Source organism: Chiloscyllium plagiosum, chromosome 13 (assembly GCF_004010195.1).
Source record: "Chiloscyllium plagiosum isolate BGI_BamShark_2017 chromosome 13, ASM401019v2, whole genome shotgun sequence".
In the NCBI taxonomy this organism is placed as follows: Eukaryota; Metazoa; Chordata; class Chondrichthyes; order Orectolobiformes; family Hemiscylliidae; genus Chiloscyllium; species Chiloscyllium plagiosum.
The window spans coordinates 58,822,373-58,840,027 of record NC_057722.1 but is presented as its reverse complement, the minus strand read 5'-3'; the positions used below and the strand labels follow the sequence as shown (position 1 = coordinate 58,840,027).

General features: G+C 40.2%; 1 protein-coding gene across 10 annotated transcripts in view; it reads right to left on the bottom strand.

The window, feature by feature from the left end:
* tp63 (tumor protein p63) overlaps positions 1–17,655 on the bottom strand; it is a 296,932-nt gene that overhangs the window by 13,475 nt on the left and 265,802 nt on the right. For all 10 annotated transcript variants that reach the window (XM_043702548.1, XM_043702550.1, XM_043702549.1 and 7 more), the window contains 5 exons: positions 17,141–17,256; positions 16,112–16,221; positions 13,873–14,009; positions 12,420–12,505; positions 11,418–11,542 (listed from right to left, as the gene is read on the bottom strand). In XM_043702548.1, the coding sequence (XP_043558483.1) occupies positions 11,418–11,542; positions 12,420–12,505; positions 13,873–14,009; positions 16,112–16,221; positions 17,141–17,256 (574 nt within the window). The remainder of the gene's footprint in view (positions 1–11,417; positions 11,543–12,419; positions 12,506–13,872; positions 14,010–16,111; positions 16,222–17,140; positions 17,257–17,655) is intronic.

Sequence of the window (17,655 nt, the reverse complement as noted above, 5' to 3'; positions counted from 1 at the left end):
GAGGATTCTCTAAAGGTAAATATGCAGGTTGAGTCCATGATTAAGAAAGCGAATGCGATGTTGTCAATTATCTCAAGAGGGTTGGAATATAAAAGCACTGTTGTGCTACTGAGACTTTATAAAGCTCTGGTTAGGCCCCATTTGGAGTACTGTGTCCAGTTTTGGTCCCCACCTCAGGAAGGACATACTGGCACTGGAGCGTGTCCAGCTGAGATTCACACGGATGATCCCTGGAATGGTAGGTCCAACATATGAGGAACGGCTTAGGATCCTGGGATTGTATTCATTGGAGTTTAGAAGATTAAGGGGAGATCTAATAGAAACTTACAAGATAATACATGGCTTGGAGAGGGTGGACGCTAGGAAATTGTTTCCGTTAGGTGAGGAGACTAGGACCCGTGGACACAGCCTTAGAATTAGAGGGGGTAAATTCAGAACAGAAATGCGGAGACATTTCTTCAGCCAGAGTGTGGTGGGCCTGTGGAATTCATTGCCACAGAGTGCAGTGGAAACTGGGACGCTAAATGTCTTCAAGGCAGAAATTGATAAATTCTTGATGTCACAAGGATTAAGGGCTACGGGGAGAATGCGGGTAAGTGGAGTTGTAATGCTCATCAGCCATGATTGAATGGCGGAGTGGACTCGATGGGCCGAATGGCCTTACTTCCGCTCCTATGTCTTATGGTCTCTGCACACAGCAAAGATGGGTTCTGGATCAGATCCTGCAGAAAGTTTACTTGCTTATGGTGCTCTTGAATTGAAATGTTTAATGGGTAGAATTAGACAATATTCAACGCAGCCTTCAAATGCTTGCATCTTTAACTGGTGCTGGTCAGACCTCTCTGTGGGGGATCCCTTGCAAATATCAAGACACTCCTGAGGGTACTGATCTCAGAAGACAGCATTGACTATTCAGTGAGTATTAGTTCAGAAAATGCATAGGATACAGCAAAAGGCTCTTCCTATTATCAAATCAATAAGCCAAAAAAAATTAATGAAATCTGGATCATAGAATTATTGTGTTCCTTGTACACCCATCCTCAGATAGACAGCAAACAAAAATCTCAAACTCATGCTGTGCTCCTGAATGCTCCCTAAGGAGCTAAACTCTCACCACAGTCGGATAGATTGATTGTCCTTTTAATGTGGAGAGTCCTGCACTTTGAACCTGAAATAATCAAATTAATATCTCATCACGTCTCTGGAGATTCCTTAATATTGGATACTGTAGGAAAAAAATATATTGTGAAGATCACAGCCTCAAAAGCAAATCAGTACTAACAATAAATGATTACAATGAACCTATTTCATCCTAATGTGAAGATATCACTGAATGATATATTTCAGAGCAATAACAGACTAGATCAGGTGGGATCAGGGGTGGGGGGAGCTGAGAAATTAAAAGCCAATAAAGAATGCAGCCAACTACTTGAGATCATTATCTATATTATGCATAAATTGAGACAAAATAAAATCAATATGTACAATAAAACCAGAATTTCTGACACAAGGCCAGCTCATGTCACCTCATTTCACATAACATGATGAAACAGAAATAGTAACCCATCGCAAAATGACTCTTAGATAACAAGATGGAATTATGTCAATGGCAGAACCACCCTCCAAGGGTGAAGTGTGATTACAAACTCTTACATTTCTGCTCTTCAGTAAACACTGAGGACAATCTGCTTGAGTATTTCATCAGGCAAGAATCACAAATGTGCCAAGTAGTTCAGTTCAGTGCAAGTGGTCCCAGTCTCCAGTACCAAGGTCCCCAACACTTGGATCTCTCACCACTGATGAAGAGAACAATATTGCTAACAAGCTACTGGAGGACACAATCACTTTTTAGACTCGTCATTTTTTTTTAAAAATCAAAAATTTAACAACAAAGGTTCTACCCTGGACTCCTCAATTTTACCCCTTCTCCATGTTTCCCAAGACAAGTAATTCATATTGGTGTATGATTTTTACAGGTGCCTGTCCAAGTGACCATTTTTCACAGGACTGGATGGTTAGATTAGAAACATTTCAGTGTGATACTGCGTATAACTGGATCTGTGCATTTTAATCCAACTCTTGATGATACAATGTATACCTGGATGCGCAGAAATCAATATGACTCAGTATAATACTTTGTGCATCTGTGTGTGTCAATATAATTAACCATTGTACGACACACACACAGATCTGTGTGGTTCAGTATAACTGAACACCATACTTTCCAATTCCCTGATGTCCAACTGTCATCCTAAATTGAGAGGGATCTACTTAAATTTACCATTTTCCTTTTGTTTTATTTACAGACAGTGGGCTCACTTGGTAACATAAGTCAAACTAGTAAGCCAATTCAACAATGCTGTGATTCCAAAATACAGGCCCACTCTATGATTATAATAGATTATATATGTCATTCTCGAAGGGTTGCTGAATTTTAACATCATGACATTTATAAAATGGGAATATCAACTTTTAAAAATCTCAATACAATTGAAAGGTTACTTCAATAGTCAGGATTTCAAAATTTACTGTATTAGATCAGAGGATTATATATTATAATTCAGCATAAGTGACAGGAAAAAGCTCAGAAAAAAACCCAATACATCTTCCCTTGATTCGACTGAGTTACAGACTGCAGCACACTATTCATACTTCAATCTGGTATGATCTTCGGATTTTATTTTATTATCAAGCTTAACTGAAAAAAATAATTCTCTTCTGTTGCCCTGCAAGCAACGTGCAAATATCAGCTACCTTTCTCACCAAAATGGGCAAAGAAAAAGCAGTTTCTTGAAGAATTACAAAGCACAACAAGGTTGAGGTGTATTTGGTGCCTTTCCCTGTGTTGCGTCCCAATAACATGTTCTTTAATTGTGGGGCAGAAATCCAATATCAAAATGCTAGATGCTTCAAGTTTTGTGTTTTCTCTTCTGACTGTATTTTAAATAATTCAACAAGTCTGAAAACAGGGCCAGAAACCTATAAGATTTGCCTGGGTTCTTCTGTTCATTCTTCCCATGAAGGAAAATACTTCTTTTTTGACCAAGCTCAATTATTAAATTCTTAAAACTTGAATTGCAAACCATGTACCATGCAGTGTGATTATGGTACTGGTCTAGTGAGTCACAGGTCAAGAGTTCAAACCTCAGCCAGCAAATTCACTCATTTCTAGACTGGCAACTGAAAGATGAGAAAACAAATGATGATCATAACTTGAAGAGTTACCATATAGGTGTCCTGATAGCCAGCAAGAGATACAGGAACACATATACAAGCAGGTGGCTCAGTGGTTAGCACTGCTGCCTCTCAGTGCCAGGGACCTGGGTTCAATTCCAGCCTCAGGCGACTGTCTGTGTGGAGTTTGCACATTCTCCCAGTGTCTGCGTGGGTTTTCTCTGGGAGCTCCGGTTTCCTCCCACAATCCAAAGATGTGCAGGTTAGGTGAATTGGCCATGCTAAATTGCCCATAGCATTCAGGGCTGCGTACATTAGGTGCATTAGTAAGGGGTAAATGTAGAATAGTAGGATAGGGGAAGGGATCTGGGTGGGTTACTCTTTGAAGGGTCAGTATGGACTTGTTGGGCCGAAGTGCCTGTTTACACACTGTAGGGATTCGATATAATTCTAGATCATGGAAATATGCAAAAATAACAGTGTTGTTGTGGTGATTTTAACTTCCTGAATATTGACTGGGCCTGAGACAGGGCAGAATTTGTTGGCTGTATCCAGGAGGATTTCTTGAAACAATATTTAAATAGTCCAAATAGGGAAGGGGACATACTAGACCTTACGTTGGGGAATAAGGCTGACCAGGTGATTGAAGTTTCAGTGAGGGTGTATTTTGGGAACAATGAACATAATTCCATAAGTTTAGTGATAGTTATGGATAAGGATAAGACTGGTCCTCGGGTGAAAGTGCAAAACTGGGGGAAGACTAATTATGACAGTATTAGACAGGAACAGAAGAAATTAGATGAGAGGTGACTAGTTGAAGTAAATCCACATCTGACACGTTGGAGTCTTTTAAAGGCCTGTTGATCAGAGTTCAGGACCAGCATGTTCCTGTCAGGAGGAAAGAGAAGGATAGCAAGAATTATTGAGTTTAGTCAAAAGGAAAAGGGACGTATATGTAAGGTTTTAGAAACTGAAAGCATACAATGCACTTGAAGAATATAAAAGAAACAGGAAAGAACTTAAAAAGGAGATTAGGAGGACTATAAGGGTCCATGAAATGTCCTTGGGATTAAAGGGAATGCCAAGATATTTCGTATGTATATCAGAAGCAAAGGTTAATGAGAGAAAGGGTAGGTGCACTCAAGGAAATAGGTGAAATCCTAAATAAGTACTTTGCATCACTGTTCACCAAGAACATGAATGATGGTAAGATTAGGGATATTCTAGAGTATGTTGAGAAGGTGGTGATGTTGAATGTCTTGAAAAACATTAAAGTAGATAAGTCTGCAGGGACAGATGGGATCAATCCCAGAATACTGAGGGAGGAGAGTCCTGGGGCCTTGACACAGATCTTTGAAACTTCTTTAGCACAGGCAAGGTCTCAGACTGGAAAATAGTCAATGTTGCTCTTTTGTTCAAAAAAAAGGCAAAAGGCATAATTATAGACTGGTGAAAATATAGACTGGAAATTATAGACTGGTGAACCTTATATCAGTGTTTAGGAAGTTTCTGGAGAAGATTCTTAGGGACAAGATTTACTTGCACTTGGAAAAAATAGAATTATTAGGAATAGTCAGCACAGCTTTAGGTGGGAGAAGATCCTGTCTCAAATTTAATTGAGTTTGTTGAGGAAGTGACATAGATTATTGATGAGGACACAGTAGTGGATGTTGTCTATATAGACTTTACTAAAGGATATGTCAAGGTCCCTCGTGATTAGCTCGTACAGAAAATTAAGTCACGTGGGATCCAGACTGAGTTGATAAGTTGAATACAAAATTGGCATGATCATAGAAGACAGAGGTTAGTTGTGGAGGAGTGCTTATCTGACTGGAAATCAATGATGAGTGGTGTTCCGCAAGGATCAGTGATAGGACCTTGTTGTTTATCATATTTTTAAATGATGTGGATGAAAATGTAGGTGAACTAATCAGCAATTTTACAGACAACAGAATTTGGTGGTGTTGCAAATCATAAGGCAGACTTTTAAATGATACAGCAAGATGTAGATCAATTAGAAAGTTGGGTGGAGAAATAACAGATCAAATTTAATCTGGACAAGTGTGGTGATGTTTGAGAGATCAAATGCAAAAGGATAGGATACAGTAAATGGCAGGCTTCTTTGGAGCATGAAATACAGAGGGATCGTGGCATGCAAGTTCATAGCTCCCTGAAAATGGCAACACAAGTGGATGAGGTGATAAAGACAGCATACTTGCCTTTGCTGGTCAAGGCACTGAGTATAAAAGCTGGAAAGTCATGTTGCAGTTGTGTAAAACTTTAGTAAGGCCACACATTTATATTTTGATTATTAATTCTCATGTCCATATTCAGAATGTTTACATAAACTTGTCACGCTGCAATTCCATCTTTCCAACAATGTGGCATCTCCAATAGAAATGTGAACATGAACATCATGGAAAAGGTTCACAGAAAGCACAGGATGACGCAAGACTGTTAATTCAGTGATGTCGATGTATTTTAAAATAGTATTCTGCAATTGGCACTGTTAGCTTCTCTGGTTGAGGGAATACTCCACCTCGCAACGAAACATGACAGGTTAGGATCATGGCATATTTAAGGCAGCTTTAGTACATCAAAGTGCAAAATATTTTCACCTCAAGAATCCCCTAACTTGCTTTGTGTTTTTAAATGGCTAATTTTCCTTAGAATGTGGACCATGGTGACAAAGTAACATGCACCAACCACCCCTTGTTGCACAATGGGATTAAAATGATAGTTAGACATGTACCCTTGAACAAATAATAAATACAATTAAGACCATAATATGTAGGAGCAGAAACTTAAATAGCAGCTTCCCTGGCTATTGTTTGATACCAGCCAGATTACAGATTGAATGAGTTTGATTTCACAGCTTGCTAGTGGGATTCATACTCATGCCCTTGCTAATTGAGAATCAATACTTAGTGATCATACATGTTCTACTGGGGATGTGGTCATGGTGTACAATGCGCTCACTGGAATGGAACTTAATGCCACATCAGATGGAGTGCTATAGAAATAATTGCTTACAAACTGCCTGTAACAAAGATATGAAATCGTTAAATCAGTAACAAGTGCTAACTGAAAGGCATCAGTAAATGCCAGGTGATCTCCTCTTGTAGCATTTGGGAAATGCAGGCCACTTCATAAATCCAACGAACACCAGGTTCTTGTGCCACTTGAAGTGGAACATGCATCCCTTTTGAACACCACCAATTCGGTTCTTGGGGGTTTCCCCTTTTATAAATAATGGAAGGTTTGAGTTGTGCTCTCTTCGCTCCACCCCCCTCTTCCCAGGTTATGTAAGGTGTTCTCAGTCTGTACACAATCGGATGTTTTCTCCTTCATTAACAGTCTTTTGCCACAGTTTGACTCCAGGCGTTCGTTTTGAAAGCAGGCGTTCAGCAGACTGGAGAAAGGAATTGGAGAAAAAGACAGAGACAGAGAGAGAGAGAGAAAGAGAGAGAAAAAATACAATAAGGATTGACAGATTTAACTCCTTGTCTTAGACTTTTCTGTCTTCATGATCATGACAATTTCTGTGGAAGAGACTGTGGTTTTGAATATATTTATTTGGATTCAGAATTACTGGACTCATATTGAAAGGGCATGATCAAACAGACAATCAAACTGGTAGCAGGAGTTAAAGGGGATTTATGCTTCTGAAATCTAATTCAGCCACTGATATCACTGTGCAAATCCCTCATTTCACTTGTTTGTGGCCCATAAGATGCTGTCAACTGAATCACCTGGTATCAGTCCTCCAATGCCAAGACCATTAGATTATGGTTATCTATAAAGTTCTGGAAGTGAGCACCAGGTAAATCTTTTGTTTATGTACAACTTGTACTTGCAAGTTTGACAGTCAAGGGCCTCAAATGCAGTCAAACAGAAAGACTCCATTTAAAAAGTGATTAAAGTGATGAGAATCTTATTGAACTAGGCAAGTGAACAGTCCCATGCTTAAAAATGTGTACAAATTAACACAAGGTCATGTGACAGGCAGGCTCAGGGAACGAAATGATGATAGGAGCTATCCACTTACTAGCACCATGGAGCAACCCGAGCTCACAGACTGCAGTAGTTAAAAGGTAAAGTAATCCGCAGCATGAGATCAGGGGCTGGGCATTAAAGAAGGGCTTGTCACCTCAGCCTCTGACATTTGTTTCTAAAAACAATTAAAATATTAAACAGGATCCATTAAGTGGATCCTGCAATACATCTGCAAATGGTGACGTTTCTGTATAAAATTAATGTAATCAGATCAATGCACCTGATGGATTACGGAATGTGATTTACAATATTGAGTAATTATGAAAGGAAAGGTGGTTGAGACTTGTTTACTGAACTCTTTTCGACAGAGCACTGGAGAAACGATACATGACGGCCAGTTTTCTGGAATGACAAAATCTTCATCCAATTTTGTGGAACAGAAGGAAACAACTCAAAGCCACCAAATAATTCCAATCACATTAATTGTGCCTTCAGGCTGCTTTTAAAAGTACACCTTGGTTTTTGAGTTGCTGGTGTATCTGGCAACTCACATACTGCTCATTTCACAGCAACTGACAGTGAAAGTTCCCAGCCTGTATGAAACTGTACTGGGACTGTGAATAGCAAGGGGACAGCTCACAAATCCCTCTCAAGGCCCATTCTTTCTCTTTTGAATGTTATTGTATTCACTTTTAGGGGACAGGCTGTCTTCTGGAGAAACAGACTACAAGAAGGAAGCATATGGCAAATGGATGAGAATTTGAAAGCAAAGGTATGCTGATAGATGAGGTTAGGTACCAACACATGATCTAAGTGGACGTAAGTAAGGTGTTTGACTTGGTTCCTCGTGGTAGACTGGTTTTCAAGGTTAGATCACTTGGAATACAGGGAGAACTAGCCATTTGGATACAGAACTGGCTCAAAGGTAAAAGGTTTGCTTTTCAGACTGGCAGCCTGTGGCCAGCAGTGTGCCAGAAGGACCGGCACTGGGTCCACTGCTTTTTGTCAATTATATAAATGATTTGGATATGAACATAGGAGGTATAGTTAGTAAGTTTGTAGATGACACCAAAACTGGAGGTGTAGTGGAGGTTACCTCAGAGTACAACAGAATCTTGGTCAGATGGATCAATGGACTGAGGAATGGCAGATGGAGTTTAATTTAGATAAATGTGATGTGTTGCATTTTGGAAAGCCAAATCAGGGCAGGACTTATGCACTTAATGGTAAGGTCCAGGGGAGTGTTGCTGAACAAAGAGACCTTGGAATGCAGGTTCATAGGTCCTTGAAAGTGGAGTCACAGGTAGATAGGATAGTGAAGGCAGCATTTAGTATGCTTGCCTTTATTGGTCAGTGCATTGTATAGGAATTGGGAAGTAATGTTGCAACTATACAGGACATTGGTTATGCCACTTTTGGAATACCATGTGCAATTCTGGTTTCCTTTTATGGGAAGGATTTTGTGAAACTTGAAAGGATTCAGAAACATTTTACAACAATGTTGCCAGGGCTGGAGGATTTGAGCTATAGGGAGAGGCTGAATAGGTTGGAGTTATTTTCCCTGAAGCATCAGAGGCTGAGAGGTGACCTTATAGAGGTTTACAAAATCAAGAGGGACATGGATAGGAGAAATAGACAAGGTCTTTTTGCAGGGTGGTGGAGTCCAAAGCTAGACGGCAAAGGTTTAAGGTGAGATAGGAAAGATTTAAAAGGGACATAAGGGGCAACCTTTTCATAAAAGGGAGGTGTATGCATGGAATGAGCTGCAAGTGGAAGGTGGTGGAGGCTGGTACAATTACAACATTTAACAGGTATTTGGATGGGTACATGAATAAGAAGTGTTTAGAGGGATAAGGGGCCAAATGCTGGCAAAAGGACAAGATTTATTTAGAATATCTGGTCAGCATGGACAAGTTGGACTGAAGAATTCGTTTCCATGCTGCATATCTTTTATTACTCCATGACCCTATGTTTTTCAGATGTTGATCGACCTGCCTTATACTTGGAGCATGTTTTGTTTTGCTGTCACTTTTCAGGAAGATGTCTGGTGCGATGTCTGCTACTCCTTTAACAAGGTCATGTTGTCCTTGGTTTTTTTTATTCCAAAGGAGGTTATAAAAGACAGAGATTCTAGTTTGTCTGGGATTATGTCACTTTGATTACAGCTAACAGGCAACAATCAAGGAAAAGGGCTTTTCATTTTTTTTAAAAAACATTCATACAATGAAAGGGGACTGGCAGTTCTCCCAGTTCAGGGATTTTTCTAGTTTGGTTTAGCTTTTAGCTTGGGACCCAAAGAAACAGCTACAGTGAAAAGAGGTTGCATGCTGATTTGCTTTCTAATATCTCCCTTGTAAGAACCTGGGTTTGAATTTACCTTTTTGTCAGGGAGTGTATTTATGGGGATATTGTAGAAAATTGGAACAGCATCATTATGTTGCGATAGAGTCAGTAGGGTTTTCAGTAAGGTTACATTATTCTATACTCTGTTCTTTTTTGTGTTTCATTGGTAGTCTGTAAATAAATTGTGTTGTTTAAAACTGAGTGGTTTGACCAGCTGCATCATGCCTGGAATATGCACCTTAAACAACTAGAAAAGTTAGGGTCTGGGCTACCTTTTCAAAATATTTTGAGGGGGTCTGGCCTATTCCAAAACGCTGGTTATAAATAAATTCTCAGGATATGAGGCTCTGCCTACTCATCATTCAGAATACTGGGTGCTATACCACTAGCCATCCTCAAGCCATCCACCACAATAAAACTAAAGTGAAACAAGAGGAATAGCTTCTATTAGCATTTCCAAATCAAAAGAATGGAAGCAAAACAGCCAGTTACACAGATAAGCAACAGTAAAATAAATAATGACAGACAAATGAAATGTCATGACCATGAAGCAGACATCAAAAAAAGTGTGAAAGGCATAAAAGATCCAAGGAAACTTCCAATAACAACTTAAAACTGCAAAGAAAACAGTTTGGAAGCTGGAGTTATGGTGCTGCATTACAATACATTTTAGGATTTCTCCTATTATGAATTCAAATTGATAAACACAACCATGAAATTTTAAAGATAAATGCAATATTTCAAGATTGCTTCATTCTCCCACAAACTTGGTAAGCCAGGTGCAGACTCAAGCTCAGAAAGGTAAAGGCACCTCAGATTTCACTATCCCACACTTGAGGTACTGAATGAAAGTATAGGAAAGCAGTTCAACTGCAGAGCTTTTTTTGCAAAAAGTATGATGGGAAAAGGAAAAATGAAAAAGAGAGCTAGTGTAAATGACTGAGTTCTGGATTTTTGTTTCTGCATTTCTAAGATACACAAAACAAAGTAGTGCTGCATGGATGAAATTAGCTCGGATTCCATTCAACGGCACTAGTCAAGACTGAATGGAGCATGGAAATAGTTTGGCTAATTAGAACAGTGTCTTGTTTTAGGCACTTAATTAGTAGATTAAGATTAAATATTAGATAAAGATTAAATATTAGATTTTGTTCATTAAAGTGCAGAAAAGACTTTCTACTGGATTGTTGTGGCATTTGGCAATTTTATATGATGTTATCATGATCAAAGCATGAAGGGGACTTCATCTCATAATCATTGTTTCTAACCTCATAATCATCATTCAGATGGATCTGCACTGTCCCCTCATTGAGTTTAATGGTCTTTCTACTAATTAAGTGCCTAAAACAAGACACTGTTCTAATTAGCCAAACTATTTCCATGCTCCATTCGGTCTTGACTAGTGCCATTGAATGGAATCCGAGCTAATTACTTCCTATTCTATCCTTCATCACACTGTGTGGTGGTGGAAAACATAATGACTCAACACATTATTCTTAATGAACAAAATCCCTGTTCCTTCACTGAGTCAAAATTTTGGAACTCCCTTCCTGAAAGAGATCTGGTCTCCCTCTACCAGATAGTTTGAAGTGGTTCAAGGCTTGTTATCACTTTCACAAGGCCAATTAGAGTTTGGCAATTAATTCTGGCCTAACCAATGATGTCCACATCCCATGAAAACTGGCAGAGAGTTTAATGCGGCTAATGACTTGTGGGGCTCAGCCAATTGGCTACACAGCAGCTGGGTTACACGAATGGATCACTGCCATGATCACCGGCTGTCAGATGTTATCCTCTCCACAACTGAGGTTGTGTTAAAGCGTTAAACCATAAAAAGTCAAAAATTAGGGCATAGAGAGGGGCCATTAGGTTCATTGTATCTGCATCAGAAAGTGATAACTTACTGTTTCTGCAGCAGGTGCTGCTGTTGTTGCCTGTAGTTCTCAATCGTGTGTTGTGGCAATAATTGCATCAGCTCCAGTGACTCTTTAATTTTCAGCAATACTTCATAAGTCTCTCGTCCTCTTATCTGAACATCAAAGAAAGTGCAATTAGTCAGATACAGAGGAAGAACAAGAGACAGTTACATGTATACAGTACTTTCTGTAGTGAAAATTTGCAGGTCTCAGGAAAAAGATTGAGATTGGGTAATTGATGAATGGTGGATTGATCAAACGATTTGGTTGTGAAGCTTGACAGGAGCAGCAAAAGGGAATGGTTTTGGACAAGAGTTCTACAACTTAAGAATATGGCAACTAAAGTTATCCCACAGTTGACGTAGCAAAATGTGAACAGATTTGGGAGGCTTAGAGGTGTTTAAGCACAATTCAGAGTTAGAAAAGACTGACACCATTAAATGAATATATCAAGCAGCAGGTAGGAGGAGATAACAGATAGTCAATGTCAAAGTTTACAGGCTTCATTCTGTTTGTTTACTGTGGGAGCTCATGCATCAGGATTACAATAAGGGAATTTCAAAATAGATGGATGTAAAATGATGGACCTTTCAGCTTGAATTCCCTAACAACTGAAATTCATGATGTCTAAACCAAGACATGTTGCACTGAAAGAGAGACAGGAACAGTGAAAATTGGAGCGTGTGCGCATGAACAGAGAGAAATAAGGTTTCAACACCATGCCACTTCAGTAAATAATCACAGCTGAATAGTACCATAATGCATTGGGCACTGAAATTCCAGCACCAGTTTTAAGACAAGATAATACAATATGACAATTAACATTTTAGAACTGCTCCAAAAAAAAACTGACAAATACAGATCCATGGGATGCTGTTCAAAAAAAAGTTGGCTGAAACAGTACTTCTTTAAATTGGAAATACACCAATTACCAATCAGTTATATCATAAATTCTAGAGGAGAAATTTAAGTAAAAATTTGAAAACTTACTGGCAAATAAAACAGTTCCTCATCGCCTGGTCGTCGTTTCTTATTACTGATTGAGGCTACCTGGATCCCCTGATTCACATGACGGACTATAAGAAAACATTAAAAAGAACTTTCTTAACTGATGTCATTTACAAATACCTTGCAAGAACTGGAACAAACACTATATTGGACAAACAGGCAGAAACCTAGTCACAAAAAGACATGACCCACTCTCACTAGTATCCTTACATACTGATGAGGAAGGACATCACTTTGACTGGGACAACACATTGAGCCTAGGATAAGCCAAACAGAGACATGCACGAGAATTCCGAGAGGCACTGCATTCCAAGCGGGACTCTATCAATAAACACACTGATTTGGATCCCATTTACCACTTCTGAGAAAAATAACAGGACATGACATCACCACAGGAAATGACATCACCTACCCAAAGAAACCCAAACTCAAATAGAAAGCAGGCCCTGCCACCAGTGCTTCATCCAGAGGCTCACTGATGTTAACTAGATTGGTGACGAAACCTTTGAAAACAAACCTTCTAGTCATCGAGCAAACCTACATCCAGAACCTCAACCTGAGCAATAAATCTCCTCGCAGCAGGCTAACTTTTTTAACAGCTCGAGTGCCAAATACAAGTGAATGTCAGCATTAATATCATTCATTCACATAAACTGGAATAACATTAATACTAAAAGCACCTCATTTAGCTTCCCTCTGAGTTCTACTGTTCTCCTGCTGTTACTGTGGCAAAGGCATAGATGAAACCCTGCTAATGCACATTAATAGGGTTTTGTTGCCCTCCAAGGTTACAGTGCAGATATGGAGCAACTTGAATAAATTCCAGTGTTTGACTTTGATATGGAGCAGAGCAGTAGAAATCTATTGAAAAAAGCTGAAGCAAGGGAAAGACAGATTGTACACAGCATTTGTTTACCTCTATTGACAAACAACAACTGCAGAAAAGTTTTGGTTGGGAGAGCACTGTCCTTAGCAGTGATGTGAAATACTGCCATACACTGTAATTTAACAGGAGGACCTAGTCCTGATATGCCACCTGGCTGTCACAATCAACTACCAAGGGAGAACTGTGTAATTACAATGAAATTAAAACCCCACTTTTTTTAAGAAGCAACCTTTCATTTGTGCCTCTGTCCTGTCTTTTGTGATCGTGTCCACAGCTCCTCAGTATGCAGAAATGAAAACGTGCAAAGAACAACACAACTATGGCACGCACACGTGCGCACACACAGGTTGACATGTCTGTGTGGAGTTGGTGAGGGCTAATATAATTGAATGGGCTGGGTCAGTACAGCATTGGGAACTCTAATAGTTCTCCTTGGGAACAGTATGTAACAGAACTCAAACTCATGCACAGCATTGGAATATCTACCGATATAAATTATGATGGTTTTGTGCCAGGCCAACTTTAGAAGGAGCCTCAGTAGTTACTTACGTCGCTTGCTTGTGTCGACACCTTTTGTTCCTTCAGTCACTTGTTGTTTGCGAATGCTGTCTTCATCTGCTTTGCGGTCACGGCCAGGACAAGCGCAAATACGAGCTTCGAAGCAGCGACGGCCAAGAACCTGACCACTAGACACAAGAGAATGTGACATTACCACATGCCATTACATTAAAACTGTGACACCACAACTATAGGAACAGAATTAGGCCATTCGGCTTATAGAATCTGCTCTGCCATTTAATCATGGCTGACATGCCTTCTCCATGTAATCTTTGATCGCCTTTCCAATCAAGAACCTATGTAACTCTGCCTTTAATACATTTGATGTGTTAGCCTCCTCTGCAGTAATGAGTATCACAGATTAACCACACTTCAGCCCAAGAAATTCCTCATCTCAGTTTTAAAAGATTGCCCCTTCACTCTGAGGCTATGTCCTTGGGTCCTAGTCTGTCCCACTAGTGGGAACATCTTCTCCACATCCACTTTATCCAGACCTCTCCATTTTCTGGAAGTTTCAATCTGTTTTTCCACACCCCCTACCCTTCTAAACTCCATTGAGTGCAGACCAAGAGTCCTCAACTGCTCCTCATCTTGCCCTTCATATGTTTCTTCTTCTTTGGATGAATTTCTGCTGTGCCTCCTGAATTACCCGCTAAGAAATTCTTGCCATTGCTGCTCCACTGTCCTCCCTGCTAGGCTCACCTTCAAATCAACTCTGGCCAGCTCCTCCCTCATGTCTTTGTAGTTACCATGACTCAAATGTAATACGGTTACATCCAATTCCAGCTTCTCCCTCTCAAACTGCAGGGTGAATTCTAACTTATTACAACTACTCACCTCACGGAGTTTCTTCACCTTAAGCTTCCTAATCAAGTCGGACTCATTACTCATCACCAAATCTATAAATTGGATCCAAAACACTTTGTAACATACAAATTAACTGTGTACAGGAACCAAAGATGTTGGAATGACATTCATTATTTATACTCTTGTATCTCATTTACATCGAATAATATTCTGCAAAAAACCTGAGGATGTTTTAAAACCTTCAAGATGCAATTGGACTGAATACAGCATGGTACAGAAAATTACCAATAACATGGTAATTTGGAAGAACAAATAAGAATGCGAAATACAGGGTTAATGGTAGGGTTCTTAGTCAGGTGGAGGAACAGAGGGATCTTGGGGTCTATGTACATAGATCTTTGAAGGTTGCCACTCAGGTGGATAGAGTTTGTAAGAAGGCCTATGGAGTATTATCGTTCATTAGCAGAGGGATTGAATTCAAGAGTCGTGAAGTGATGTTGCAGCTGTACAGGACTTTGGTTAGGCCACAGTTGGAGTACTGTGTGCAGTTCTGGTCGCCTCACTTTAGGAAAGATGTGGAAGCTTTGGAGAGGGTGCAGAGAAGATTTACCAGGATGTTGCCTGGAATGGAGAGGAAGTCGTACGAGGATAGGTTGAGAGTTCTCGGCCTTTTCTCGTTGGAACGGCGAAGGATGAGGGGTGACTTGATAGAGGTTTATAAGATGATCAGAGGAATAGATAGAGTAGACAGTCAGAAACTTTTTCCCCGGGTACAACAGAGTGTTACAAGGGGACATAAATTTAAGGTGAAGGGTGGAAGGTATAGGGGAGATGTCAGGGGTGGGTTCTTTACCCAGAGAGTGGTGGGGGCATGGAATGCGCTGCCTGTGGGAGTGGTAGAGTCAGAATCATTGGCGACCTTTAAGCGGCATTTGGATAGGTACATGGATGGATACTTAATCTAGGTTAGAAGTTCGGCACAACATCGTGGGCCGAAGGGCCTGTTCTGTGCTGTATTGTTCTATGTTCTATGGGTTCAGAAACCATCGGACAATGAGGATACTACATAGTGAGAGAATGAGAAAGGTACCAAATAAATTCACATTGTCCTTGCCAAAGTTTCAAAGCAGCCTGTACAAATTCTCTCTTTTTGGGAGCTAACTTCATCAGCTAACTTCTGTAACCTGTGACACAAGACAATAATTTATGCACCTCTACAAATGTTGAAGTGGCAACAACTAGGCCATACCCATTTTACACTATCCTTATCCAGATAGCTTTGAGATGTATTTTAGTATCAGAATAAAGAAAAAAGGCACTACTCTAGTGCAAGTGGGAGAGTCATAGAGTATTATGAAATTCACTTGGTAAATGTGTTTATGTAAACTCAAACCCCAATCTAGAAGGAGCCCATGCTACTTACTCCCTGTTTTCCAAGGTGACAATGATGAGGATAGGACGCCGGTTCATTCCTCCAACACAGCTGCTGTTACACATGAAGTTATACAGGATTGTGGTGAATTCAGTGCCAACCTGGTTTAAAAATTGGTGAATAGAACAAAAGATAAACTGAAGTTCTTCTGTACAATTATGCATTACATCAAAAACTTGCTGATACCGAGGCAATTGCATGAATTTTGTAGCTCCACTACACACTTTTTAAAAGTTAATTGACTTGTTGGGGTGACACTGAAAACCTGTTGACAACAATTCTAACCCTGTCAATAGGTCAAAACAGGTGATATTGAATCAGTTGCTGATTCTTATTTCTTGAATTTTCTTTTCCATATCAGTGGGCAGCATGGTGGCTTAGTGGTTAGCACTACAGCTTCACAGCGCCAGGGTTCGATTACCTCCTCGGGCAACTGTCTGTGTGGAGGTTGCACACTCCGTGTGTCTACATGGGTTTCCTCTGGGTGCTCCGGTTTCTTCCCACAACGTGCAGGTCAAGTGAACTGGCCATGCTCATTTTCCCATAGTGTTAGGTGCATTAGGGTAGGGAAATGGTCTGGGTGGGTTACTCTTTGGAGGGTCAGTATGGACTTGTTGGGCTGAAGGGTCTGTTTCCACACTGTAGGGAATCTAATCTAATAAAATGGGCAGACAGCTCACTGGGGCAGAGTATACAAAGACCAGATGACTCACCAGGGTAGAATGCAAAAAGTGCAGATGACTCATCAGGGCAAAGTGTAAAAGGAGCAAGATGACTCACTGAGACAGAGTGTAAAAGGATTGATGATTCAGTGGTGTGGAGTGTTAAAACAGCAGACAACTCACTGGGTAAAGTATAAAAAAGGTGCTCAATATGCACAGCTATAATCATTAAAACCAAGTCAGCAACACAATCCCAGAGACAGTGAAATAATCAGTGGGCAGACTACTTTCCACTCTCAAACATGTTCCTTACTTCAAAACTGATTAGCAACGTAGAGATCAAGGGGATATACCTTACCTGTGGTGGTTCATAGGGCACCATGACACTTTGCCTCCCAGTAATTGGGTCCTCAACATACTGGGCATGGCTGCTTCCCTCCACTCGGATTAGGTGACTTGGTGGGGCCACTTGACCTACAGGAACAATGTTTAGTTAAAAGGGAGTGACTTAATCATTCATAAAATCAAAGACAATGATATTTCCCCCAATATTCAGCTTTTACATCAGGAAATCAAACAAATTATAGTGAAGGACTCATTCGAGCAGAATACTATCTATCATTTACACTTCAGCCTTCCCCCATTCCCCCATCTCACCTTCAGCATATACACCAACATTTTGGTGACCATAATCAGATCTAGAGGTTTTGGATTAGTAGTGCTGGAAGAGCACAGCAGTTCAGGCAGCATCCGAGGAGCAGCAAAAGCCCTTCATCAGGAATAAACGCAGAGAACCTGAAGCTTGGAGAGATAAGCTAGAGGGGGGTGGGGAGAAAGTAGCATAGAGTACAATAGGTGAGTGGGGGAGGGGAT